Source organism: Penicillium lagena (assembly GCF_028827675.1).
Source record: "Penicillium lagena strain IBT 129212 chromosome Unknown utg000006l_segment0_segment0, whole genome shotgun sequence".
In the NCBI taxonomy this organism is placed as follows: domain Eukaryota; kingdom Fungi; phylum Ascomycota; class Eurotiomycetes; order Eurotiales; family Aspergillaceae; genus Penicillium; species Penicillium lagena.
The window spans coordinates 3249145-3275545 of NW_026623227.1; the positions used below are offsets into that span (position 1 = coordinate 3249145).

Consider the following 26401-nt stretch of genomic DNA (forward strand, 5'->3'; position numbering starts at 1 on the left):
ATAAATGAAGCGCTCTGACTGAAGAAAGTAGATACAGCGTAATAATTACTCACTACAGAGACTCGATTGCCTTGTTGTTTTTCACGCCCCAAAAACATTTGTTTCCCGACCGAACATAATGGCCATAACTCTTCGAACTGCTCTTGTGGCGTTAGGCTTGGTCTTTTCGGCCGCCGTTAATGCGAGCGCTTCAATGCCGACAGTCGAGCCTGAAGCTCAACAAGTGGAAGACTGTAAATGACCCCTGAAATGCGTGCGAGTCTATCATTCATGAAAGAGAGTTGCTGACCATGCACAGGCATTGCTTGGTATTCACCTCAGGTCCGAGCTCCTCCAGAAACTTGCAACGACGTTGTCAATATGCACCCAGGGCTTGATTTGGCCAGCTTTCTCAAATTGAACCCTGCGATTCACCCTCATTGCGATAACATGCTGATCGACCAGAAGGTCTGCATTCGAGCTATTCAGCAGAATGACTGTCTGAAGCCTGCAGAGCCTAGTTCACAGCCATGGGAAACTAGCACAAAGCAGCGGGAAACTAGTATCACTCCAAAGCCGCAGGAAAACAGCTCCATCGCTTCTCAAGGATGGCATTGAGATCAGGCAGAGTGCGCAAGCTCTCACTGGTGAGAGCCAGGTCTCTCTATCAAACCTCTTTGTTTGATGGCAATTATATTCGCTTTGAGTACGGCTTTTTACTACTGGGTTTCCTATGCCCCGCGGATGAATATGAGAGCGATCTTTTATGTAATGAGAAATGCAATTTACTTGATTTGGATGATTTTGGCTCAATCAAACGAGTATTTAAATGCGTAGAAGCTGACCAAGGTCTAGAATCTTCCTTAGCGTTCACCCTAACCCAAGGAGGAAACGACCTTGGGCCCGGTGGCATTAGGGCGGCGGGGGGCCGGCGGCGCTGAGTGGTGGGGGTAAAGGTGGGTCCGGGGCCGGGGAGCGGGGGCAATTATTTTTGGACCCCCTGAGCTCCATTAGTAAGATCGGGTGCCCTGGACCAAAATTTGGGTCGATGATTGAGCGCCGTTTAATCTCTGCGCAGTCTTAGTATTAGCCCGGAATTCGTTTGTCGATTCAGCCATCAACTCGATTCAGCTATCCATTCGCCTGTCGATTCAGTCCCTTATGTTGTCTATATGGACAATTATTTAAATTCAGTTGCCCTTTTTAAAGAACTACGCGCTCTAAAATGTGGAGCTTGTGGTACAGCCCGCCCTAGGTGTTAGCGAGCAAATCAAATTGTATCAATTGATGGTATGTCCTATATACAAGAAGGATTCATTAAAGAAAGAAAGAAAGAGAAAAGGGGGAAAACATGACATGGAGGTAAACATGGCAGAACGAAAAGGCGGTCAGCAGTCACGAAGCTTCAGCTGAGTATACTAATATCAAGACTTCGTACGAAGGTCCTATAACACTAGGAGTGGGATACCAAATCAACTTATTGAGCTAAAAGAGCATATCAAATCTATCCCATAGGGTAAATTATTTGCTTCAGAAGCTTAGGACATCCTCTGTCTCGCTTGGCAGGATAATAATATAGTATTACTACTATTTACTATTCATTCGACAGACACCTTTGTTTCTACAAAGCGGAAGCGGCCAGTAATTATGTCTACAAATGCCACGATTGCACGTGCCCCTTTTGGGGATGAAGTTGAGAAGGATTTAGCAATCCCTACTGCTATTAATGACTACAATCATTATATGGGTGGCATAGATATTGCAAATCAATATAGGGCTTCCTATGAGACTCATCGCAGGGCTAAACGTAATTGTTTTTCACTTTTTTACTTCTTCCTTGGCACTGCAGTCGTTAATGCTTTTAGAATTCAACCGATTCATAAGCAACAACGACAGGGTTCTAGGCCTAATCAGCTAGATTTTCGAACGAAGCTCTGTAGAAAGCCCCTTAGCTTTGCAATTACAAGCAAAGTGCAAAAGCTAGAGCCCTCTCCAGAGCCTAACCACTATCGATTTCAGCTAGTTGGGCAGCGAGCTGTTGTACAGAGTGTATACAAGAGAAATATTGGCAAATTACCGGGCCTACGTCAAGCACCACGATCAAAATCTGGGTGCTTACAGTGCAATGTAGCCCTATGTGTAAAAGGACAATGTTGGCATGAATTCCATAGTTCAAATTGAAGAAGTTTGTACTACGTAATTTAATAATTACACTAGTACTCCTACTTACCAGACTCTAACGCAACTAGCCAATAAGAGCGCATCTTTGCTACACTAGTGCTATACGCTAAAATTTCACGCTAAAAATGCTCCCGCGGACGGTGAAGGGGATAACATTATTGGTTCACCTCGATGTTCATGAAACCACAGTTCCTTGGCATCTACAAATACGATCAGATTTCAGGCCTGGATGGGCCTAATCAGCGGCGAGGCCGACTTCAATGTTTGCTTGGGCAAAGTGCTCCTAGCACTTAGACGCATGTACCTTCTCGTGACTATCAACATCTTGTGTCTCGTTACGGCGCCAACTGTTATGGGGAATCGCCTTAACGCTAAATCCCCCCCCCGCAACTACGTAACAGGTGCCGATGGGGAACCCATACGTCAATAAGCCCCTGTTGGAGTTGGGTGAGCCTTCGTCTAAAATTGCTTTAACCGCCGTGTCTCAGACCACCACTAGTCGCTCGGTAAAAGTGCGCGTTATCTAGGGCAAATCAACCCCCCCGGAGCACTTTTCTCTCTCTTGCTCAAAAACCTTTCCCATTTTGTTATATGCATTTAATATCTATTGCCCTCCTTCGAATTGAATTAGATTTTGAGACAACCCCAACAGAAAATGGGTCGCTTGAACACCCTCAGCGTCCTTTGTGGCCTGTCCTGGATGTCATGGACGGCCGTCGCCCAGCAAGCCAGTTCTTCTGCCCCGGTTCCCATCACTGGCGTCACGTCAGCCGTGAATACTCAAACTGGCGAGCGACCTTCGCGACTGCACTTTGCCGATTTGCAGAAGAATGGTGGAGCGCCCTGGTATGTCACTTTAAAGTGGTGTTGCCCCCAAACCTTGCTTAATCGCTATGTATGTTAGGGATCTCTACATCCAGGCCATCGCAGCTTTCCAGGCTATGCCTGAGGATCAGGAAAACTCCTGGTTCCAAGTCCTAGGTAAAACCTTTCCAACGACAACTACACTGCGAGCCCTGTATTGACCCGCGATTTATAGGTATCCATGGTCTTCCCTTTGAGTCATGGAACGGCGTCGGAAATGTCAAGGGCGCCGCCGTCACTGGCTACTGTCCTCATAACGTACGATATCCATAATTGTATTAAATTTTATCCCCTGGCTAACCCGTTCACACGAACAGGAGGTCCTCTTTGGCTCGTGGCACCGACCCTACGTGGCGTTGTTTGAGGTACGTCAAGAGCTCCAAGTCACACCAAGGCCAAAGAATGCATTGGTCCCGATATTGACATTATGACTATATAGCAAGAGGTCATCCGTCACGCCCAGACAATCGCCAACCAATACACCGGCTCCCAGAAGGCCAAATATGTGAATGCCGCGCAGTCGCTGCGCATTCCCTTTTGGGACTGGGCCGTCAACCCCAAAATCCCTGAGGTGCTCTCCGAAAGCCAGATCACCGTGAATACCCCGACCGGCAAGAAGACGATCCGTAACCCTCTTCAGAGCTACAAGTTCCAGAACTGGCCCTTCAAGTACCCTTACTTTGGTGGCACCATCGGCCAGTATCCGAACACCATGCGTTGCCCGAGCACCACGAATAGCAAGGCCGTGTCTCAACCCAGCGCTGTTGACACCAATCTGGCCAAAGATGCCTCCTACCTTAAGAGCGCTGTCGTTAGTGTCCCGTATCTATCACGACGCTGCAAAACCATCCGCTAACAACTCCCAGTACAATGTCTTCACTAGGGCTGGTTCCTATGCTGAAATGGTCACCGACAGCCAGGGAGGATACAACTTTGAGAGCCCTCATAACAACATTCACGTCGACATTGGATGCAGCGGCCCCATGGGCCATATGACTAACCTGGGTTGGTCGGCCTTTGATCCTGTCTTCATGCTCCACCATGCCAACGTCGATCGCCTCATCGCTATGTGGCAGGCTACTCACCCTAACAACCAAATGTTTGTGAACTCGTTCACCCTCGGCTCTTCCCTATGGGGTAGCGCCAAGGGCATGACCTACACTGAAGATTACGTTCTGAAGCCCTTCTACAAGCCGGGAGGCTCTCAGATGTGGACCAGCCGTGAGGTTGTCTCCACCCGCACCTTTGGCTATACTTACCCGGAGCTTCCGGACTGGACTATGTCCTCCACCCAGCTGCAGCAGCATGTGACCTCTTTGGTCAACAATCTGTACGGTTCCTCAACTTCCGTGTCCAAGCGGTCCATGGATACCCAACCTGAGACATTGACTCAATATGTGCTGAAAATCGCGGTTGATCGATCCGATTTCGAAGGGCCTGCCGTGATCAACTCGTTCTTCAATGGCTCTTTCTCCGGATCCATGTCTGTCCTAACCATGCCCATGAGCGAAGATTCGTCTATGGGTGGTATGAGCTATGCCAATATTCCTCTGCAGGAACTGACCGGTGTGGACGGTTTGGGAGCTGTGGGTGAAGGCCCTCTGGCCTTTACCACCTCTGCCTTATCTTCGGTTGCTGGATTCTTCAGCAAAGCTCTCAGCTTCCACATTCACAATGTATGTCTTGATGAATCCAAGTGTCTTTCCATCCCAATCCATTTCAATACTTGCCCCTTTACTTTCGCTTCACCCTCCCTTGTGGCCCATGAAATTTTCTGACAAAATCTTATAGGGTAACGGATCTGCTCTGTTTCCTGGTGATATTCCGAGCCTTACCATGGCCCTCGAAGTCCTCCACGTCGTCCCTGCCGCCAGCGTCTTCGAATTCCCTACTGTCTCGAACGTTAAAACTATTCCGTTGGACATCCCCAGCCTCTTCGAGTCACTCTGAAGCTGGCCAACTGTGTTTGAACATATCTACCGTACATATTGAGTGAAGAGTTCGTCATCTTCATAATGTCCTTTCGGTTATACCCTCCTGCATACCTTTTTTTGATACTCTATATTGATCGTTTCAGAGTATCAAATGTCGTGTTCCTTATTCGAATGTACATATACAGTGTGCATATTCTTCGAGAAAGCAGCTTGTTGTCAGTAGTCCATCGCAGGATCTTTGGCACTAAATGACCAGAAGGTCGCAATAAATACAGGCATAGATTGACAGCGGTGGTCATGTACACAATTTTCAATATTTCTCTAATGAAGATTCCATCGATAAGAATTAGAATGTCAGACAAGCGTTATCGAAAGAGAATGAGACGATACAGATAATATCGCAGAATCGAGAAAAAAAGCCAAGCCGTGATTCCAAATTCTCGTCAACACATTGGAGCTGTGCTCAAAGGGAGTCTTGCGGCGAGGAACGAGAGACCAAGAAAGGATGTTGGTGTCTTTCGCGCCAAGGTCCAGTCATTGACCAATGATAATCCACGATATGCACAGACCAACCCGTTGTTAGGATTCTCCCTTTCCCCTTTGGATTTAGCGTGCGACCCAGTCAACTGTAGCATAAGAGTAGCGATAGCCCAATAGGAACGCAATGTGCTTCCCGATTCTCTCACTCAGGGCGGAATCAGTGAGCGAATCAGGGCGATCAGTGAGTGGATCAGGCCGCTCAGGTGAGCGGTCAGTGAGTGCTCAGTGAGCGGACCATTTTGATGATGTCATGCTCCGTGAGCCGATCAGGGCGTTCAGCGCCGTGCTCAGTTCTACTGAGGGAGCGAAGGGTGAGCACTAAAACGGAAAGAGCAAGCCAAGAAATGCCAGGCATTATCCGGTCTGTATGTTGGTTCCGGCCACAGTGGGCCTGAAGCACTGGCTGGGCAAGGCTAATTACCACGGTAAGTCGAATAATTCAGGTCACGTGAACGTGTCCGCAATCCGCCTGACTCCAGTAGGGTTTGGGCAAGCCTAAACCCTCAGCCATCCTCTGTTTCTCCCGGATTCTAAATATGAGTTCACCTTATTTCCCATACCACGTTGGTACTGGAAGGATCTCCAATGGTTGCTGGACTTGTCGACTTCGACGAAAAAAGTGTGATGGAACGCAGCCCATATGCGATATTTGCGCTGCGCTACATATAACTTGTCATAATGGCCCGGAGAAACCGAAGTGGATGGATGGGGCTGAGAAACAACAGGAAATGGGAAAAAAGCTCAAGCGCGAGATGAAAGAAAACGCCCATCAACGACGTTGGGAGCGTTTGATTAAGCGTTTTGACGGTCGCCTTTCGATTACTGAAGCCCCCGCGAGTGATCAGCTTCCCCAGCATCTACGCGTGTTGCAGACTACTTCAACACTTGATGTGCCCCTATCTCACACGGAAGCCCACGACAGTGAAATGGAACCATGTCCTGAACGAAGGACTGGCTGCATACTTGTTCAGAATAGCGCTGAGCGGGGCTTATCTTCGGGACGGTCGGACACCATACTCCTTATGTTCTATCTCGATTATTTGCTTCCCTTCTTATACCCGTTCTATCAGCCATCTATCCTTCAAGGTGGTAGAGCGTGGATATTGGAGATGACGACCACCAGCCCGGTCATACAACAAGCAACTCTTTGCCAGAGCTCATATTTCTTCTCCCTAACTCAGGGGTCCTCCGATTGCGATGCACCATTTGAGGCGGTGCTTGCCAAGACGCGAGATGCCTTTGAGATGATGAGAAAATCAATACAGTATATAGGTGACTCAGACATCACCGAGCATCTGCATGGGGCTGCTCGAATCATGACTAGTATCATGCAGCTCCATCGTTTTGAAGTTGCAGTCTTAAGCTTTAGCAACTATCAAATCCATTTGAATGCCGCTTTGGCGCTGTTCAGACAGATTCTCGAAACTGCTAGCCCTGCTGAGCTTGCCGGGCCCCACTCGAAATTTAATGCTGTCTTGAGTCGGCTTGGTCCACCAGCGTGGATTTTTCCTAGCCAGGAAATCCATGTCCCAAGCGCTGAACAGGCGGCATTTCAGTTCTCATCCACTCTTTTGATACTTGACGATATTATTGCCAGCACAGTGCTTCAAGAGGAACCAAAACTTTACGAGTATCACCGCTACCTTCTTGAAGGTACAGATGACATCGCACCCCTTATCAACCTTAAGGCTACCGTCGGGTGTGAAAACTGGGCATTACTAGAGATCGGCGAGGTTGCTGCGCTTGACGCTTGGAAACAACGTTGTCAAAGAATCGGTAATCTTGATGTCATATGTCTGGTTCAACGGGCAACAAAAATCAAACAGTCCCTAGAAGCTCATCTCATTCGAGTCGACACCAACCGCGATACTTCTAGGATGAAAGAGGAAAACTTTCTGGATGTCCTCACAGCATACAACCAGGCTTCAACATCATCCGTCAACCAGAACTCCTGGATAACACGACTGTGGGCTCATTCTGCGATTCTTTATCTAAGCATTGTTGTATCGGGGTGGCAGCCTGCCAGCTCCGATGTGCGTTATCACGTCAAAGAGATTATGACGCTGTTGACCAACCACACATCACCACCAGCACTATTGCGGACAGTGGTATGGCCCTTCTGCGTAGCAGGCTGTCTTGCAGAGCCTGCACAACAACCTCATTTACGAGCGATGGTACAAAGTCTACAACCATCGAGTGTCTTCGGTACAATCCGCACGGCACTAGATATCATGGAAAATGCTTGGTGCAATAGGAATGTAGGGGATGTCACGAGTCGTGACCTCGCTATGTGCTTTAGAAGTCTAGGTCATATGGTATTACTTGTTTAATATAGCAAGCAGGGAAAGCGTGAAAAGAATCGATTCAATTATAGCTTCCAACTATCCCATCATATTTTCCAGATCACAAATTTCACTTGAACTGGACATATCCTTTGCCCTTCACGAACGTGGCATGCCATGGCACATTGCCCTCGTGGCTAGCCAACTGAGGATAGAAAGCGCCGTGCGCGGCTCCATCGAGAGCCATCCCCTTGAACTTTCCGTCTTCATGTCGCTCATCGGCATAAAAGAATCTATCAGTAAAAAACTGTCAGAGATATCCTACTGATGTCATACTTTGGAACTTCTCACCGAAATCCACGCGCGGAATAAGTTTGATCAGCAACACCAATCCAGAATGCTGAAGCAGCCTTGCCCATGCCCAGATCCAGCATCAAGGGCACGGGCACAACTGAGACATTCATGACGTTCCCAGTATAGATGAACGACTTCTTAGTCTCGTCCGACATTATGTTCCACTCCATGATAGCTTGCTGGGCTGCGACATACGGGCTGACCGTGTTTACGTTCAGATCGGACGTAACACGGTCTGCCGGGATCGACAGTGCCGACTCCTTATCCGCTGGAGGCGTGAGCGATGCTGCATTATAGACCACGACATTGGGGGCAGCATTGAATTCAGCCTTGACCGCATCAAAGAGTTCCGGGATTGAGCCAGGCTTGGCGAAGTCCGCGTGGAGAAAAATAACCCTCGACAGTCCGAGTTCCACTGCCTTTTCTCGATGCAATAGCGACTTGGTAACCGTCACGGGCGAAGCTCTCAGCAACAGAGGCACCGACCCGAGGCCCAGCTCCCAGAATAAGAACAATTTGGCTAGTTGACATGGTTGGTGATAGATATTCAAGTTGTTTCTGGAGTTCTTGAATGATAGAGTGGATGTAAGACACCTTTGCAGCGAGAATACGTTCCACTTATATATTGATACTCTTTCCCGGAATCCGCAATTTAGTCACTTTGGGTGAATGGATTCTCACTTAGAATTTCTTTGTAGTTTAAATTCTTAGTTCATCTCGGCCTCGCGCGCGGCATGATCCACCTTGGAATGAGTGGGTCACTGCGCGCGGCATAATCCACCTTTGGAGCCGGTGGGTCCTCGCGCGCGCTCATGTCTCAAGTCTGCGCCCTTTATATTTTTCCTTGTTTCTCTATACCGCATTGGATTTGAGATGCGCAATTTTTACAAAATCGTTTACATGTTATCAACCTATCAGTAAACTCGAAGTTTCTGTGACAATAAATAATGCTATAAGCCCGGAGAGGAGGCGATGGTTGATGATCCTTTCGCATTGGACCGTCGGAGATATCGACATGTCCTTGGCATTTCCAAACTACAAATATCTCGCATTTACCGCGGTAGGATTATTCTTTGCTCTTTTCAGCTCTGTCCAGAGGTACATCAGGAGTCATACACAATCTGCTATAACAGGTGTCACAAACGTGATGTCGGATCCCTCAATTGTCAATGGCCATGCACGAACACCGGTCTACTTCCTTGGAATCGGTGGCCCTAACTTCATGGAAAATCATGATCACCCTGCCTACACTAAGCTACAAGCCATCGGACGGGAGATCACCACAAAAGTAAAGCCCAAGGCAGTGGTCGTGTTTTCAGCCCATTGGCAAGCAAGTCCGAGCCGGATCGAAATCAACGTCGACGAGGACACAAACATCATTTATGACTTCTATGGCTTTCCCCCGCACTACTATCAATATGACTATCCCAACAAGGGAAGCCCCGAAATTGCCAACAAGGTGGCACGAAAGCTTGAGGGTGCTGGTATTGAGGTCGACAGAGTGAGACGGGGCCTCGATCACGGTGTTTGGGTGGGTTTTATTGCCGGTATGTTATTGGCTTTCTTTGCTTTGTATTTTCCATGTATGAAGTTTCTGATGCTTATATTAATAGCCTTCCACCCCAAAGAAAACCCCTTGAATGTACCCATCGTACAGGTATCATTATATGATAATGAAGACCTAGATAAACACTATGAAATGGGACAGACACTCGAAAGTCTGCGAGACGAGGGTATTCTCATAATCGGCGCTGGTATGGCTGTCCACAATCTTCATGACTACCGCGCTATGAGAGGAAGTAGCAGGGCCATGCCGTAAATATTATAGCCAGTTAAATGTATCCTTCGCTAACTTCCCCGGCAGTTACACTTCCAGTTTTGAAGATGCATTACAACGGGCTGCAACTGCAAATCCAGAGAAACGCCAGGCATGCTTGTCAACCTTGATGAAAACCAGCGACGCCCGGAAGGCTCATCCAACTTGGGAGCATATACACCCAATGTTTGTTGCTGCAGGAGCGGCAGGTTCTGATGTCGGAGAGCGGCTGTGGACTTTTCCGGAATCGAGTCTGAACTGGGCACAATATCGGTTTGGCAATCTTCCTACACTGACCCCCCCTAAAGTTATTGAATCTGCCTGTCGCTCTCTGCCCCCTATCTGATTCCCCCGCCGGCATCCCCGGGGAGTCCGGCTTCGACTGGCTCCCACATCCGCCCGCGACGGGCCGCGCGCGTGTCCCGAAGGAATCCGAGGGGGGGGGGGGGGGGGGGCGTGTCAAGGTCTGACCTGACATGCAGGCAGATTCCATCCAGTGTGAAGATCTGAAGGAAGACCGCATATCACGGGACCCCGTTTGCTCTCTTTGTCTCTCCCTCTGTACTTAGTCTGGCTTCACCTTCATCTTCTTCTTTTTTTCTCTCTCCTCATCGTGTTGATTATTCTCGTTCCCAGCTGCCTAACTTGTTGAATAGTTGAATCGAGTGATCGTTTTCTTCTTCCTAGATTGAGCCCTTCACACCGCGAACTGGTGTTTGGGGGGGAAAGGGGGTTTCCGCCAACCACTGAGGCGGGTCCGATAAATCGCTTTGTGATCTATTAGATTAGATGATGATTAGCGCGACGTGACTCACGCGTTCGATGGATCTTATAGGAACCGCGAGGAGGAGTGAGTGGTTTCATTTTCAATGATCATCGCGTCTCTCCTCTTCAGAAGGCGACAATTAGAATCCTAGATCCTTTTGTCTTCGTAAGGGTAGAGTCCGGAGTCTTCGCTCGATTATAGACCTCTTTACCTTCTACGAACCTCTCCGCGTGTTACGGGCTGATGCAAGGAATTGATAGGGACACCACACGTTTCGTTACGGACAGAACAACTTAACGTAATCAACCACCGAGTGACGAATTTCGTGGCGCCTACCGTAAAATTTCAAGCTTTTCAACCACAAATGTATCACATTAGACCATATAAAAAACAAAACAATAGCTATTTACTAGGACAATTTCCTATAGTATGACCAGTAATCCTACAGCCACTACAGCGTCGTGGAGCTCGCTGGCGAGGCTTTAGTGTCGTCTCAGCGGCCGGCTCATTAGGCTGCGTATCAAGCTGTTGCTCTCGATCCTGACCTTCCTGTACAAATTAAAAAGAATCATCACCAATATTACCACGCTTCCTTGCCATCTTTTGCATTTTTCGCTTATTCTCACCCTATAGAACCTTGAATTCTTGTCGAAGAAGAAGGTTCATATTCATTGCCATCTGTGCAGCTTTTTCAAGATGTTGAATATGAGATACTAGACTACTAGAAAGCATTCGTTTTCAAAGGCTTCTCTGTAGACTGCGTACCTTATGATCGAGTTGGCGAGGATTCTAAAGTGTTTGAAAAGTAGAGGAGACTAAGCCTTCAATTTCAATAAGAGGTGGTGTTGGTGTCCGAAGTTGAAAGGTTACCTTTTCAAGAACTAAATCTTGATCTAGCGGGTTAAGTCCTACACCTGCAAAACCACTACGTATATTCTCTCTAATAAACACCTTTTCGCCGGTAGGTGGATAGAGAGACAAGAAATCCTCCCTATCGATATGATTATTGCCAGCTACTATCATCTCTTTAACTAGTTTTCTATATACGCGCTTTAGCGGACCAAAAACACCAACATTAAGTAGTTGTAAAAGATGAGAGGTATGAGGAGGCATGCAAAGGTCGATAATAGCATTCTCTTTACAGATTGTATCAAACTCTGTAGTTAGATGACTACTATGACCGTCAAGAATAAGCAATCGCTTTGCACTAGTTGAATAGTTTTTAGAATGTGGTTCAAATATCTCTTTTAGCTAGCAGAGGCCAATTATATCTGTTGTCCAGCCATTCTGACCATTCTGACTTCTTGCGATAACTTAGCTCTTATTGAAAAGAGCATGCTCTTGATACCAAGTAGCATGTTGAGATCCTGCCTTTGAGATGGTCCATGGGGGTATAGATATCCCCTTTGAGCTCACACATTCAATGATTGTGACCCATTCGCGGTTCCCCTGAATAACCCTACGAGGTCTTTCACTACGCCCGACCGCAGTTATAACCTTAGAGGTCGAACAGAGCCCCATTGCGAAGCCAGTTTCATCAAAATTCCAGATATCATCTTCATGAATGCCATGTTCAAGAATAGCTTCGCGTACAGTCTCAAACCAAGGCTTTATAACCTTTCGATCTTCCTGTTTTGCACGTTGATATGATATACGTCGGTTGTATCGTATACGTAGCTTTGGGCAGCGTTTGATAAAGTTGGATGCCTACTTAATCACAATGGTCGCAGTAGAATTTTTTGTTCACTCACGAAGTAATATTTGTGCCATTCCACGTAGAACTCAGGTCGAACTGAAAAGCCTCGTTCATCTGTATCTAGCAGTTGCTTGGTAAGGACTTCCTGATCCATAATGCCTCAAAGGACCGTGCCCAGGGTCCGGACTTCTCTATGCACCCATTGGTCCTAGATCCCTCCGCGCCCCACCTGTATGCCTCTTAGACGGAACCGTGACGCGACGCGTTCGTTCTTATTGTTGATCATCCAATAAATCCACCATATGGATTTGAAATAACCAAAATCGTAAGGACGCCTTTTCTTTTCTATCACTTACATCACTTCTCTATTATAGACTCTATCCCATGCCAACTAGACAGCTAGTCGACCGCCTGTCTACTAAAGCGATCATTCTTCTCCGTCCTGAAGCCTCATCTGATCAATAATAGGAGTAGGGATGGAGCGATTTTGTTATCTTCTAGAATATAAGGTACTGATTTGCAAGCCCTGCGGGCGTGCTGTGGCACCTACCCATCTTCACACCTATCTCAAAGGTCACCGGAAGGAATGGCCGGGCTTCGATAGTCCTACCGCGGTGTCTCGGCTACACGAACAGCTAAGGGAGTTTCCTTTAGCTGATCCTTTTCAGCAACCAATACCACTCCTACCCCTAACGTCCTCCGCCTTGCCTAGCCTACTAGTCGAAGATGGACTAGGCTGCAAGCATTATCCCTTTGTATCTCGCTCAGAGGAGAAGATGCGGAAACACCTACGGACCCATTAGTCTATACTAGCCCGTCGTCTAGGTCGACCACGGAAAATAGCGGATAGCCTAAAACCGGGTCGATCAATCGACTAGACTCTCTAGGAAAAGGTTTATTGCCAGCGCTTCTTTGTCTCTAGCCCCTAGAGTCGATTCTTTCAGGTGGCTCCGCCTCTTAAGCCCGCAAGTAATCAGGTCGATCTTATTTGCGCCTAAGTTTATGAGTAGATCCGGCAGTATAAGGAGAAGGAGACATAGTATAACCAAATCATCACGACGGATTGTGACTATAGTGAATATAGTCCTTAGCTAGAAAAGACTCGATGGCGTGACTACCTCCACGGTTATACCTTCACGGAACTCGCTGCTCTAGCATATATGCCTAATCCTATACAGGAACCTATATTGCAGCTGTGGATAGGAAGCCTAGACACCGTTCTAGACCAGGCGCTCTAGTCAATAGCCGACCACCGGATTAATATGTTTGACCAAGCCCGGATGAATAGCTTCGTGGATGATGCCTACCGCCGACCCAGCCATCGGCCCGTCTTCTACCATCTTACACCATATACGAACCAGCGATATCGACGAATCTAGAAGCGGCTTCTCTGCTTTGTGCATCGCACCGCCCAACCGAGTCAGTCAATCCGACTGGCCCACATCTTGACTAAGGATCAGGTGGACCTTTTGCAGCAAATGGAAGAAGTGAGTCAACAGTTGTATAGACTTACAACTTCCGCCGCCGCCGCCACTCGGATCACCCACATTCCTAGGCCACTACTAGAAGATGCTATCCGAGACGCTTCAGTGGCACTAAACCGCATCTGCCTTCTCTTCTGTATCGCCCTGATCCATAATGCCTCAAAGGACCGTGCCCAGGGTCCGGACTTCTCTATGCACCCATTGGTCCTAGATCTCTCCGCGCCCCACCGGTATGCCTCTTAGACGGAACCGTGACGCGACGCGTTCGTTCTTATTGTTGATCATCCAATAAATGCACCATATGGATTTGAAATAACCAAAATCGTAAAGACGCCTTTTCTTTTCTATCACTTACATTACTTCTCTATTATAGACTCTATCCTATGCCAACTAGACAGCCAGTCGACCGCCTGTCTACTAAAGCGATCATTCTTCTCCGTCCTGAAGCCTTATCTGATCAATAATAGGAGTAGGGATGGAGCGATTTTGTTATCTTCCAGAATATAAGGTGCTGATTTGCAAGCCCTACGTGGTAAGGGGTGTCGCGGAATCCATTGGATTCCGCCTGGCCCCCGTTATGCGCGTCGCGGAATCCATTAGATTCCATCTTTTCGCTCACCTAATTGGTCCACCCCGCAAGAAGACCCACTCTCCCTATGCGCGTCGCGTACCCTACTAGTCGTTTGATCCTTCCCTCGCGTCTATCTTCCCCTATTTGCCTCGACTGGACGACTTTCTAAAGGAGAACCGTCTACTATGCCTTCCTCTCTACCGTAGTGGACCATTATTGTCCCTAGCCTAGGCACCATGTAGGTGGATTGCTCGAGCCCGTTGTCCAACCCGCTAGCGATGGCGGATCCAAAGTCGATCGACGAAGTGTTCACTGCGTGTGGCCTCGTCTGGGAGCAGTCTGAGAACCTCATCCTCTGCCAACGGTGCCAATCCGCACTCTGTCCGCGGGGTTCGCAGGTCACCCAGCATCTGCATAGCAAGCATCGCGTGCCATTGCCTCTCCGGAAGGGCCTCACTGTCGCCTTACGACGCCACCATATCCGTTTCCAGGAACCTTCCCATGCTGCCCCTCGTCCCGACGGCTCTCCGGCCGATGCTCGTTTACGGCTATACACGGGGTATGCATGCCGTCAGTGCGCCTACCGCACCGTCAGCCGCGACCTTCTCGGCCGCCACCTATCCCAGGAGCATCTCCAGCAGCAGCGCGCCTCCCACCGTCGGGCGAATGACCTATACAACGATGTCTACCTGCAGACTTGGTCCCCGAGCTCGTCCCGACAGTATTAGACCGTGGTCCACCAGGGACAGGCCATTCGCCCTATGGCTGAGGACCCCGCTACAAATGCCCATCTCGCATCAGTCCACCAGCGGGAGCGGGCACGGCGCTAGGCCGAGGAGGCTACTACCGATTTTACTACGACCGGCCCGTAGACTGTGGAGGCAACCGGGCCGTGGATGGAGCGGACCCGCTGGCCTCAAGTTTACGAGGGCGTACGGCGGGATCTCCTACGGAGTCTAGCGGAGCTCCCGTACTCATCTGCGGGTTCTGTAGACCTGCTCCTTGCCCTATAGGATGGAGAGGGCCGGGTTGTCAGCCCCGCCCCCGATAAGGGGCGTCTCCACTAGCTGATGTTTGCGATGGACTATGTGCTAGATCGGTGTGAAGAGACAGCCCGTCAGACGAGTCGATCTATCCTCTACTGGCTTGTGACCACGAAGCCTGCCCCGTGCTACAATCGCCCCTTCCGCTTCTATGCCCGGGAACGAAGCCATTAGGACTACCGCCGGTACTAGAAGCGGTTCCTCGCCTTTGTTTTCCGGGCCTTCCGGATGGATGTTTCCTAGCGCTAGCGACTGACAGGTATCCGATTCCGGAAGGAATATCTGACGCTCCTCTGTCAGATCTGGGAGCATCGAATCTGGGACGATCCTCTAATGACTGCCGAGCTTAGGGATCTCTCTTAGTAGGGCTAGCAGACTACCCATCAAGCCTTCTAGAAGACCACCCAAACTCAGCAGTATAGGGCCCGTGATATTGAAGAGGAGGAGGAGGAGGAGAAGGAAGACAATAACAATGACACCAACATTGACAACGATTATGACGAAGCTATGTATGAGACAGAGAGTGAGGATAGAGAAATACCGGATGCCCTTAGTGCCTCTGAGGATAGTGATGACGACTAGGAACTAGAGGTCAACGATTCCTCACAGTCTCGGCCCTAAGGGATGCATCACAGCTACGACTCGTCCACTAAGCACACTACAAGTCTAGCAGTAGCAGAGTTCCTCGAGCTCTGTTTTCAGCTAAACACTACCCTGATCACGGACCGATTCAGCCACGGACGACCCTAGACTAGCCTACTTGTCTATTTTAGCGGAGTACTCGGCTTCTCCCGTGGCAGCGAGGGGTTTCAACCCGCCCGGAATTTCACCCTAGTCCTCTCCCGCCTGATCTACATGCAACGGCTCCTATTCCTCGAGTATACCCTCCCATGCCGCGCATATACCCATCTCGGGATCCCCCGTCGCTCGAAGGAACGTGCCGTCGACCGTCTCGACCCCATGCGGCTTCGATATATGATTGCAGGTTCCTAGTCCGCGTTAGGCGAGTTCCTTAGTCTCCATGACGCAGGGCGCTCGATGGGTCGTATAGAGACCCCTTCGTACCTCCTCCAATGGAGCGAGGATGGCCAGACAGTTTATCACAACCAGCAGGGCTTCTCAATGGATTAGTTCCGGGCCTTAGCGGAACACCTCCTTATAGTGGCAGAGCAGCAGTGCCAGGAGCTTATGTTCGACACGCTCCCAACAGTTGACCTAAGCCGGCTACAAGATGACCTCACAAACCGATAGCTAGGCTTCTCCTTTGTCAAGCATCCTTAGAACCAACTAACGGAGGCATACCTCGAGCTTCCTACACGGGCCTGTACCGTCCGGCGAAATCGACTCGTCAAAGAGGGCAAGTAGCATTAGCCGGCCGTCTTCCGCTATCTAGACAAGACAATAGCGCTGCTCGAGTCCATTCTAGCGATCCTATATACGACCGGTGGCTAGGTCCCGCGTGCCCCTAAGATTATGAATCTAGAATGTGAGAATACCACGTCTACTAAGAGGGGAGTCTATCTCTACAGAGGCTCTATTATCTATCTGACTCGGCACCATAAGGCCAAGCTAACGAACAACTGGGAATTCTACGTGGCACGTTTTCTCCCGTCCTGGGCAGGCCATGTCGTATTCTACTACCTCGCCTATATCCGCCCCTTTGTGGGTGTGCTCTAGTAAGAGCGAGCAAACACTGGATTGGCCCTAGCTCCTAGTACCTTACTCTTCTATCCGTACTCGGAGGCAGAGCCTATAAAGGCCTAGCCGTCCGCCTGTCTCCGCCGGGTCCTTAAGACTGCGACAGCCCTGATCTGGGGATATAGCGTCAACATCTAGCTCTACCGGCAACTTACGATTGGAGTGACCGACAAACATGTCCAGGACGTACACCAGCCGTTTAACCGTTTCGATGACCAGGGGCCCAATGTAGATCTAAATGTGGCCTTCGCGTGGCAGAGTGGACACCGTCCGATTGCTCGGGCGACTAACTATGGCCTCGATGGTGCGTTCCCAACGCAGCTCCAGCCGTCCCTCCTACGCGCATATGAGTGGGTGTCTACACGGTGGCATGAATTCCTTAGACAAGGGAGTAAATCCGCATCTCAGCCATCTTCAGACAAGGGTACCACGAGGTTAGGTCAAGCGTCCGACGACCTAGGTCAGAGATCACCACAGGTCTCCCTAGTACAGGAGCTACGGCAGCAAGTGACTCCGCCTCGATCGTCGCCTACTCTACCAATAGGCTTGTCCCCCTCCGAAACCACTTCCTCCCACTATCACTACCTATCAATCCCCCCCAGCGTAAGCGACCTAATCCTGCTAAGGTATCCGCTCAACTACCATCTACCTAACCTAAACGGCGTAAACGAGCCAATTCGCCCGAGACATCTACTCAACTACCATCTAGCCAACCTAAACGGCAGCGAGGCAGAGGTCTACATGAGCACACTCGTCCGAATCCACCAAGCCATCTCCACATTAACCCCTGCCCTGACAGTCCGTTAGGCCGTCTTGATCCAAAGGGTGCTACTACCTCTCCACTTCCTGAACCACAATCTGCCATAGACTAGGATGGCCCTAGCCAACGGGGGTTACTGGGACGTTTATGGGTCCAGTAGGATTACGTAAGCTTAGGGTTTCCTTAACTATGGGACGGCCGACCAACGCCCCAGTAGACATTAAATCAACGTCCCAGTAGAGCTTTTGTCGGCGCCCAACGCTCACAATTGGTGATGTTTGAGTTCATTGGTTCCCACATTTTATTCCCAAATTTCAGGCCCCAATCGCCCCATGAAAGGGTGGTTGCAGGGATTCGAAATCAGGTAAATATTTTGATGGGGGGCGACCGGCGGTTAGCAGAACGCTTCATCGACCATGAGAGGTCAACCACCAACCAGCGATCCCCAACATCCCAGTCCAGAGTTTGAGCTGAAAATTCAGGGGTCGCATTCAGGGGGTCTCCCATATATCCCAGCTGATTTTAAGCGCTATCCGATTTGAATTCAACACCCGTCATTGATAGCATCCACTAGAAGATATACGTCCATCACACACACTTGAGATATATATACGCATCTCGCATCCAACATACCATGGCAGAGTCCATCAATGCCAACACGTTTTTCCAGCCCAACAACGAGCTTGGAGTCGCCATTTGCCGGCGATGCGAGTACGCCGTTAGACCCAGAGAGATTATTCGCCATTTAACGAAGCCCAAGGGCGCGCATGTTATCCCCCACAGCGTCGCAGAAGAGGTACTTACACAGATCGTGAATACATGGCCCAACGTCCGCGATGAACCCACCAACTTACCACAGTCCGTTGGGAAGCTAATTCCCGGGCTGACTATCTACAATGATGGGATCTTATGTACGTTTTGCGGGTACGTTTGCCGTACAATGGAGAGCATCCGGAAGCACTGGCGGACCCAGCATGGGTTTTCGCCATATGACCATAGTCGGAAGCCCCGGCCATCTGAAGTCCCAGCTGGCCAAGACGCCCGGGATCAGGCGATGCGACGCGTCGTGTGCCAGCGGGTTTTTTACCGGAGGCTTGGATCGCATTACATTCACGTCCGACAACCCGGACCCAACTATGAACCCGCACGCCCGCCACCCCAGGCTAATGTGGTCAATGAACTCATCCAGCAGCTCGAACAGACGTACGTTGACTCGCAGGCCCCGGACGACCGTACGATCCAGGCCGGCCCGCTCGATGAGGCGAACCCGTGGCTCCGACGGACGCAGTGGGCCGTGTATTTACAAGGTGTGTATTGATTCGTGCGTCGTTGGGTAGGCTAGTGGAGAGAGAGACCATCTTAGAACTGGGGTTTTAAGGAATGAGCTTAAAACCTGGGTTCTAAGATGGGGCCCACGCCCCAGCTTTGATAGTCGATCGATTAATCCCCAATTTGACTAACTAACGGCTCGTAGGCATCCCCCCCCGCGATATACTACAGTCCATCAAGACCCCCCAGAGGACGCCCAGGGCCCAGAAGGGGCGATGCGGGCCATCTGGGACGCCATAGACGGGGTCGCGCGGATCAGCCAGCGCATCACCAAGCAGACGGGCCATCTGATTCGTGTCGAGGCTGCTCGTACGGAGAAAGACCAGAGCCCGCACGAACCATTACAGGCATATATGGATGAGGAGCAGATCCAGCGGCATGTCGAGCCGTGGCAGCAGATCTTGATGTTTTTCGCTCGCACCCAGGTTGAGCACGATTGGCCGAGCCCGCCGTACCGATTCACCCCCCGCCAGCGACGGGCATGGCAGGCATTATGGCGGCATGCGCAGGACACGCGTGGGAGCCCCGACCCATTCGACCATCCGAGCCAGACCCAGAGCCAGGGAGACGGTGGCGACGATCCATACCAGATGACTCCGATCCAGACCGCATGTATGGACTTTTGCATTGAACTATTGAACCAGCGGGCTAGCGCGGAAGAGTACGAATGTGCCTTGATATGCGCATTAGCCGTGCTTGGCCAGGGCCGTGATCGATGGCGCGACGCGGACAGTTATCCCCCAATTTTGTCCAAAACAATCAAGATCAGTCGATTCATGGTATTACACAAGGCGTTGCGTTTGGATCCGAATGCCAAGCAGATTTTACAATACATGCGTGACCGTCATGAAGTAGGTAAGTAAGAATCGTGATGGATGACTTCGTGCATAGGTTGGCTCGATGGCTCGATGCTTGATTGATTGACCGATGTTAGGTACGTGGTCGATCGAAAGCCCGATGGACGATCCCGAATATATATATTCCGGCCAGCACGACGAAGGGTATGACAGCGATCGGAGCCCACGAGAACCATCGAGCAGCCCCGCGTTCGAACCCACACATCGCCAGCCCGAGCCCATGCAATTCAGTCAGCAGCAGCGACGGAAACCGCGTCCGTTTCGCGAGTGGTTGCGATTGTTGACGGACACATTCATGGTGCGCGGGACGCATAGTCCGATGCAGTGGATGCTCGATTTGCGCACGTACGGCTTACGCATCCATTATAGCAGTACGGCCACCGGCCACGTGAGCTGGTCCGGCCAGGACGAGTTGCTATACAAGGAAATCCACTTCACCATGGGTGATTTCCGGGGGTTTACTCACGGGTTGGTCGGCTCCGTACGCCAGCTACTACACCACGAGCTATTGATTGGCGACGCCGCGAGCGCACCCGCCATCCCATGGGCGCAGCTCATGGACGACCCCACGCAGGCCAAGCCTGGGTGGTGCTTTTTAAACGACAGTCGCACCCCGTGGCCCATCGACGGGGCCCAATGGCTCGCCCGCCGGATCCAGCGCGAGCCCCGATTACAACAGCGATTTGTCGACGGGCCCGAGCGTCGATTCCGGATGCGTGCCATCGAACAGTACATGCAGAGCGTGGTCCAGTTCCGTGAGAAGCTCGCCATCGTTTGTCACATCACCGCGGGCCAGCCCGGCCGTGCACCCGAGCTATTGAGTGTCCGCCATCGCAACACGGAAGGGGCCCATCGCAACGTATTCATCGAGGATGGACTGGTCGTATTCGCGACGAAGTACCACAAGGGGTTTTATGCGAGCAACGACGCGAAGATCATCCATCGGTACTTGCCGCGCGCGGTCGGGGAGCTGGTGGTATGGTATTTATGGTTAGTGTTACCATTTGTGGAACGATTACAGGCGTACCAGCACGAGGCTCGTGGTACGGCTCGCGAGACGATTCAGGGTCTGCAGTCCCGTGCCGCATACATCTGGGCGCCCGACCCAACGAGTGGGCGTGAGTGGACGTCGGAGCGATTACGGGAGGCGTTGAAGCGCGAGACGACGATTGGGCTGAATGGGTAAGCTATATGAGTTGTTGATGGCTTGACGGCCCAGCTTGATGGCCCAGCTTGATGGCTAACTACTGAATAGGTACGCATTGACTTTGCCCGCGTACCGGAATATCGCCATTGGGATCAGCCGGCGGTATTTACGGGTATCCAGCGTTTTCCCCCAGAATGTCCAGGACGACGGGACCAAGGTGCCAGCGCATGACGACGATGAACCCGAGGATCACATCGCGGATTTACAAGCCGCGCATTCATCCCATGTGGCGGGCATGATTTATGGCCGCGAGATCACCGAGCAGGCTGGGACGACGGCGCACCGACGGGAGATGTTCCGATTATCCAGCACGGATTGGCATCGGTTTTTAGGGTTCGAGAGCGCCGAGGACGGCTTGGCCAGGGTGCTTGGCAAGCGCAAGCAGGGCCCATGGGAGGCCGAGGCGGACGACCATCGACGTCAGCGCCGATGGCAGCTCCACGAGGCCAATATGACGGAGGCATTGCAGCGGATGACCAACGACGACCAGAGCCAGTTCCGCGGCGTCCAGGGGCCCGCGATGCAGGCGATCCAGCATGGGGTGAGCCCCGTGGTCGTGGTGATGCCGACGGGCGGGGGCAAGAGCATGTTGTTCATGTTACCGGCATGGGTCAGCGGCGGGCTGACGGTGGTCGTCGTCCCATTGATTGCTTTACGCCAGGACTTGCAGCAGCGATGCGCGGTGGCCGGCATCTCGTGCGTGGAATGGGAGAGCCGGCGGCCGCCCGACGAGGCGGCCATTGTACTCGTCACGCCCGAATCCGCGTTGAGTGAGGATTTCATCACGTTTTTGAACCGACAGCAGGTATGTCCCCCCGCGATCCGAGACCCCAGCCGGCGCCCCCAGTTTAGAACCGGGGTTGTAAGGATGCGTTCGAACCCCGGTTTTAAAACGGGGGCCCAGGGATTAGGGTTGATGTCCCCATGTCCCACCGTCACCAACTGAGATGCCCCCCGCGCCCGCAGCTTATAAGCTGGGTTTTAAGAGGTCAGCAGAGGTCCGCTTAAAACCCAGGTTATAAGGTCGGGCCCGCGCATCGGGCTTGAGGTTGGCATCGACGGAGCGTGGGATCCATGCTGATGTTCGTCCCAGGTCATGAAACGGTTAGACCGCATTGTGATTGATGAATGCCACATCGTATTGAATCAGCAGCGCGATTTCCGGCCCATGATGCAGCAGCTCGGACGATTGATGATCGCGCGGACGCAGGTGGTTTTGTTGACAGCGACATTGCCCCCCAGCTTAGAGGACCGATTATGGCAACGCATGCGATGGTCCCAGGAGCAGGTCAGCTTATTCCGTGGTCGAACCAGCCGGACCAACGTAGCATATCGTTTGTGGCGTCCGATGATCGAGCGGGAGTATAAGGGGCCATATCGTTGGATCCAGATGGATCATATCGCAGCATTCATCCGGGACCGCATCCGACGATCGCGGGGCGGGCGCACCATTGTGTACGCGCATATCGTCGAACATGTCACAACGGTGGCGGAGATACTTGGGTGCGAGGCGTATTACCATGACCAGGTGGATAAGGCGGGCGTGTTGGAGCGGTTTCGCAGTATGCCCCACGGAGTGGTCGTGGCGACGAGTGCATTGGGGATGGGAGTCGACATCCCCGACATCCGCAGCATCATCCATTTGGGGCGACCACGAACGTTGCTGGATTACGCGCAGGAGAGCGGGCGCGCGGGTCGGGACGGTCAGGCGAGCGAAGCGATCATCATCCAGCCCGACGGGGTTGATACCCCCCCGCCGTGGATGCAGGACACGCCGTCCGCAGAGCAGCAGCGGGTGGATGCATACATGTCAGCCAGTCCATGCCGGCGGGTCGTTTTGGACGGGTATTTGGATGGCGTGGTAGATGGATACCAGCGATCCCATTGTGGGGATCACGATTATAGTTCGGTCACCAGTGAGGCACGATGTGATGGGTGCGACCCCGATTGGCAGGTGATGGAAGAGCAGGAATCCAGCGAAGCTGCCAGTCCGAGAACCAGCCCAGAAGCCAGCCCAGAAGCCAGCCCAGAAGCCAGCCCAGAAGCCAGCCCAGAAGCCAGCCCAGAAGCCAGCCCAGAAGCCAGCCCAGAAGCCAGCCCAGAAGCCAGCCCAGAAGCCAGCGAGAGGGCCAGCAGTGTTGATTCCGAGAGCTTACAGTCACAGGCACCATGGGAGAGCCCCATTCATGATCACATACAGACCATGGCGGCCGGCACAGCATCCAGTCATCACAGGCAGACCATAGCAGCCAGCACAGCATCCAGTCATCACAGGCAGACCATGGCAGCCAGCACAGCATCCAGTCATCACAGGCAGACCATGGCAGCCAGCGCAGAATCCAATGACCACAGAGGTATTCCATTTGGGGTCCGGCAACAGTTCCAGCAGCAGGAAATTGATCGCGCACGCATGTCCGAGCAGCATCAGCAGGCGCGGCAGCAGGAACTGACAGACGAAGAGTTTTTAATGCAGCAGGCGCGGGAATGGCAGGATCGTTGTTGGATTTGTACGCAGGAAGGCCGGAATGCTGAGCACGAATTATACCATTGTCCCCAGCCCAGTAGCCAGCAGGCGCGGGATTGGATGATTCGAGTCCGGCGGCGGGTCCAGTACGCACGATATACCAGTTGTTTCCAATGTGGGATGCCACAGACATTATGCTCCGGGTGGTCCAGTGGGGAATGCGCGCACCGCGGATTATTATACGCGATGGTTGGGATGATGTTGTTTGGAGGCCCCAAGCAGGAGCAGGTCCAGCGATTATGGGAGCAGCGATTAGCTGAGCAGGGGGTGAGTGCACAGGATGAGCCGCAGGTGACAGCGTTTTTAGGGCAACGCAGTACTCAGGGATGGGAGAAGCATACGGAGTTAGTTCGTACATTCATATGGTTGCGGCGGATATATCATGAGGTTGGGATGTAGGAGGGAGGGTTTAGTCGAGAGATATATATCCACAATCGGAATTTCCAAGCCGGTTTCGAGGCAGATTCGGTAGCCGATTTTTATTTTAGAGGTCCAGCAGGCCAGTTTAAATACCAGGCCATATTACACACCCGGTTGGACACCAAGTAAGACAACCAGATTCGGGTGTTATAGTTGTATCAATTCCATTCAGGTTTAAGCAATTGTTTAGTAGTATGCCATAGTAGGAGTCAGTATCACAATTATCAGAGCCATAATTCATAAGTCGAGAGTAAGATATATCATTATGAATCCAAATGTATAGATCCATATTCCCATTTTGATTACTCAGTGATTGATAGGGATCATAATGGTTAGGGAGATAGATGATGGGGAGAGGATTATATAGAGTATAACATTTCGATAGATAGGAAGATCAAGCAGAGATACAATGGTTAGGGAGATAGATGATGGGAGAGGATTATATAGAATATAACATTTCGATAGATAGGAAGATCAAGCAGAGATAGAATGGTTAGGGAGATAGATGATAGGGGAGGATTATATAGAGTATAACATTTCGATAGATAGGAAGATCAAGTAGAAATACAATGGTTAGGGAGATAGATAATAGGAAAGGGATTATAGAGAGTATCATCATCTTAATAGTAAGTAAGATTAAGCAGCAATATAATAGTTAGGGAGATAGATGATCAGGAGGGGATTATAGAGAGTATCATAGTTGAGATAGATAGAAAGATTAATTCAAAATAGAATGGTTAGGGAGATAGATGATAGGGATTATAGAGAGTATTATAGTTCAAATAGTATGTAAGATTCAGTAGAAATGTCATATAAGGGAGATAGATAATAGAGGGGATTATAGAGAGTATTATAGTTTAGATAGTAAGTAAGATTCAGTACAAATATAATGGTTAGGGAGATAGATGATAGGGAGAGGATTATATAGAGTATAACTATTTAGATTGATAGGAAGATTCAGTAGAAATGTAATAGTTAGGGAGATAGATGATTTCGAAGGGAATTCATGGATATCATTATTTAGATGGTAAGTTAGATTTAGTAGAAATATGATGGTTAGGGTGATGGATGATTTTGAAGGGGATTTATTAAGGATATAATTGGATTAGTGTTTTATGATTCAGGAGGAGGTTTATAGAGAGTATAATGATTTTGTTTGAAGGGGGAATTATAGGGAATCTAATGGTTAGGGTCATAGATGACTAGGGATAAGAATTTGATATATAGGGAGAGTAGAAGGGGGAGAGTAGAAGGATTTTGGTTCGATAGGGAGTTAGTATCTGAGATTTTGATATTGTTAATTAGAGTTAGTATCTGAAAATTTGATGTTATTGATTAGATGATGAGTTCGATTTAATAATCGGATAGGAAGATTCATGATGGTATTCATAGATTAAGATTTTCATTTAGATTTATAGAGAGAGGGGAGATGAATTTTATTATTAATGGTATTCGTTATTTCGAATGCGACTTAGTATTAGTGTTATTAATGATAGGGATTTGTATAGAATGTTTTAGGAGGGGTTTCATTTATTTAGATATTAAGTCGAAGAAGGTAAGGGCGAAAGTCAGAGATTGATTGTGGTTAGGGTGATCAGAAAGAGAGAGATTGATTGTGGTTAGGGTGATCAGAAAGAGAGAGATTGATTGTGGTTAGGGTGATCAGAAAGAGAGAGATTGATTGTGGTTAGGGTGATCAGAAAGAGAGAGATTGATTGTGGTTAGGGTGATCAGAAAGAGAGAGATTCAAGGTGGTTAGGGTTTGAAATGATGGGGGAGTAGGAGTAAGAGGGATAGGAGGAGTTTAAGTATAGGTGATGATCGATATAAGCCATATTCGAGTTAGCGTCATATTAGAGTATTAGAGGTGATGAGCGAAGCGAGTCACATTAGAGTTAGAGTATTAGAGGTGATGAGCGAAGCGAGTCACGTTAGAGTTAGAGTTAGAGGTGATGAGCGAAGCGAATCACGTTAGAGAGTTAGAGTTAGGGTAGCCCGTACCGTTAGGGCACCGCTTAGGGTTAGGGTGTTAGGGTGTTAGGGTGTTAGGGGGTGTTAGGGTTAGGGTGTTAGGGTGTTAGGGTGTTAGGGTGTTA

General features: G+C 50.2%; 11 protein-coding genes across 11 annotated transcripts; 10 read left to right on the forward strand and 1 right to left on the reverse strand.

Moving 5' to 3' along the window:
* Positions 1 to 2389: 2389 nt before the first annotated feature.
* On the forward strand, positions 2390 to 2590 carry N7510_009473 (uncharacterized protein; the record flags this gene model as incomplete). Its single annotated transcript, XM_056981398.1, has 1 exon — positions 2390 to 2590. The coding sequence occupies one exon, from the start codon at positions 2390 to 2392 to the stop codon at positions 2588 to 2590; it is 201 nt and encodes a 66-aa protein (XP_056831607.1).
* A 225-nt stretch (positions 2591 to 2815) lies between these two features.
* Positions 2816 to 4974, forward strand: N7510_009474 (uncharacterized protein; the record flags this gene model as incomplete). Its single annotated transcript, XM_056981399.1, has 7 exons — positions 2816 to 3006; positions 3065 to 3141; positions 3200 to 3282; positions 3342 to 3389; positions 3464 to 3835; positions 3891 to 4700; positions 4816 to 4974. The coding sequence occupies 7 exons, from the start codon at positions 2816 to 2818 to the stop codon at positions 4972 to 4974; spliced, it is 1740 nt and encodes a 579-aa protein (XP_056831608.1).
* Positions 4975 to 6199: 1225 nt separating this feature from the next.
* N7510_009475 (fungal specific transcription factor domain-containing protein) lies at positions 6200 to 7828 on the forward strand (the record flags this gene model as incomplete). Its single annotated transcript, XM_056981400.1, has 1 exon — positions 6200 to 7828. One exon carries the CDS (start codon positions 6200 to 6202, stop codon positions 7826 to 7828), a length of 1629 nt encoding a protein of 542 aa, XP_056831609.1.
* Positions 7829 to 7910: 82 nt separating this feature from the next.
* Positions 7911 to 8665, reverse strand: N7510_009476 (uncharacterized protein; the record flags this gene model as incomplete). Its single annotated transcript, XM_056981401.1, has 3 exons — positions 7911 to 8073; positions 8132 to 8574; positions 8621 to 8665. 3 exons carry the CDS (start codon positions 8663 to 8665, stop codon positions 7911 to 7913), a joined length of 651 nt encoding a protein of 216 aa, XP_056831610.1.
* A 616-nt stretch (positions 8666 to 9281) lies between these two features.
* N7510_009477 (DODA-type extradiol aromatic ring-opening family dioxygenase) lies at positions 9282 to 10296 on the forward strand (the record flags this gene model as incomplete). Its single annotated transcript, XM_056981402.1, has 3 exons — positions 9282 to 9681; positions 9748 to 9949; positions 9999 to 10296. 3 exons carry the CDS (start codon positions 9282 to 9284, stop codon positions 10294 to 10296), a joined length of 900 nt encoding a protein of 299 aa, XP_056831611.1.
* A 3412-nt stretch (positions 10297 to 13708) lies between these two features.
* Positions 13709 to 14139, forward strand: N7510_009478 (uncharacterized protein; the record flags this gene model as incomplete). Its single annotated transcript, XM_056981403.1, has 2 exons — positions 13709 to 13809; positions 13920 to 14139. 2 exons carry the CDS (start codon positions 13709 to 13711, stop codon positions 14137 to 14139), a joined length of 321 nt encoding a protein of 106 aa, XP_056831612.1.
* Positions 14140 to 14745: 606 nt separating this feature from the next.
* On the forward strand, positions 14746 to 15195 carry N7510_009479 (uncharacterized protein; the record flags this gene model as incomplete). Its single annotated transcript, XM_056981404.1, has 1 exon — positions 14746 to 15195. The coding sequence occupies one exon, from the start codon at positions 14746 to 14748 to the stop codon at positions 15193 to 15195; it is 450 nt and encodes a 149-aa protein (XP_056831613.1).
* Positions 15196 to 16983: 1788 nt separating this feature from the next.
* Positions 16984 to 18015, forward strand: N7510_009480 (uncharacterized protein; the record flags this gene model as incomplete). The annotated part of the gene is made up of 2 exons (XM_056981405.1): positions 16984 to 17178; positions 17392 to 18015. The coding sequence occupies 2 exons, from the start codon at positions 16984 to 16986 to the stop codon at positions 18013 to 18015; spliced, it is 819 nt and encodes a 272-aa protein (XP_056831614.1).
* Positions 18016 to 18602: 587 nt separating this feature from the next.
* On the forward strand, positions 18603 to 20160 carry N7510_009481 (uncharacterized protein; the record flags this gene model as incomplete). The annotated part of the gene is made up of 2 exons (XM_056981406.1): positions 18603 to 19275; positions 19469 to 20160. 2 exons carry the CDS (start codon positions 18603 to 18605, stop codon positions 20158 to 20160), a joined length of 1365 nt encoding a protein of 454 aa, XP_056831615.1.
* Positions 20161 to 20224: 64 nt separating this feature from the next.
* On the forward strand, positions 20225 to 22307 carry N7510_009482 (uncharacterized protein; the record flags this gene model as incomplete). The annotated part of the gene is made up of 2 exons (XM_056981407.1): positions 20225 to 21336; positions 21410 to 22307. The coding sequence occupies 2 exons, from the start codon at positions 20225 to 20227 to the stop codon at positions 22305 to 22307; spliced, it is 2010 nt and encodes a 669-aa protein (XP_056831616.1).
* A 150-nt stretch (positions 22308 to 22457) lies between these two features.
* N7510_009483 (uncharacterized protein) lies at positions 22458 to 24284 on the forward strand (the record flags this gene model as incomplete). The annotated part of the gene is made up of 1 exon (XM_056981408.1): positions 22458 to 24284. One exon carries the CDS (start codon positions 22458 to 22460, stop codon positions 24282 to 24284), a length of 1827 nt encoding a protein of 608 aa, XP_056831617.1.
* Positions 24285 to 26401: the final 2117 nt, after the last annotated feature.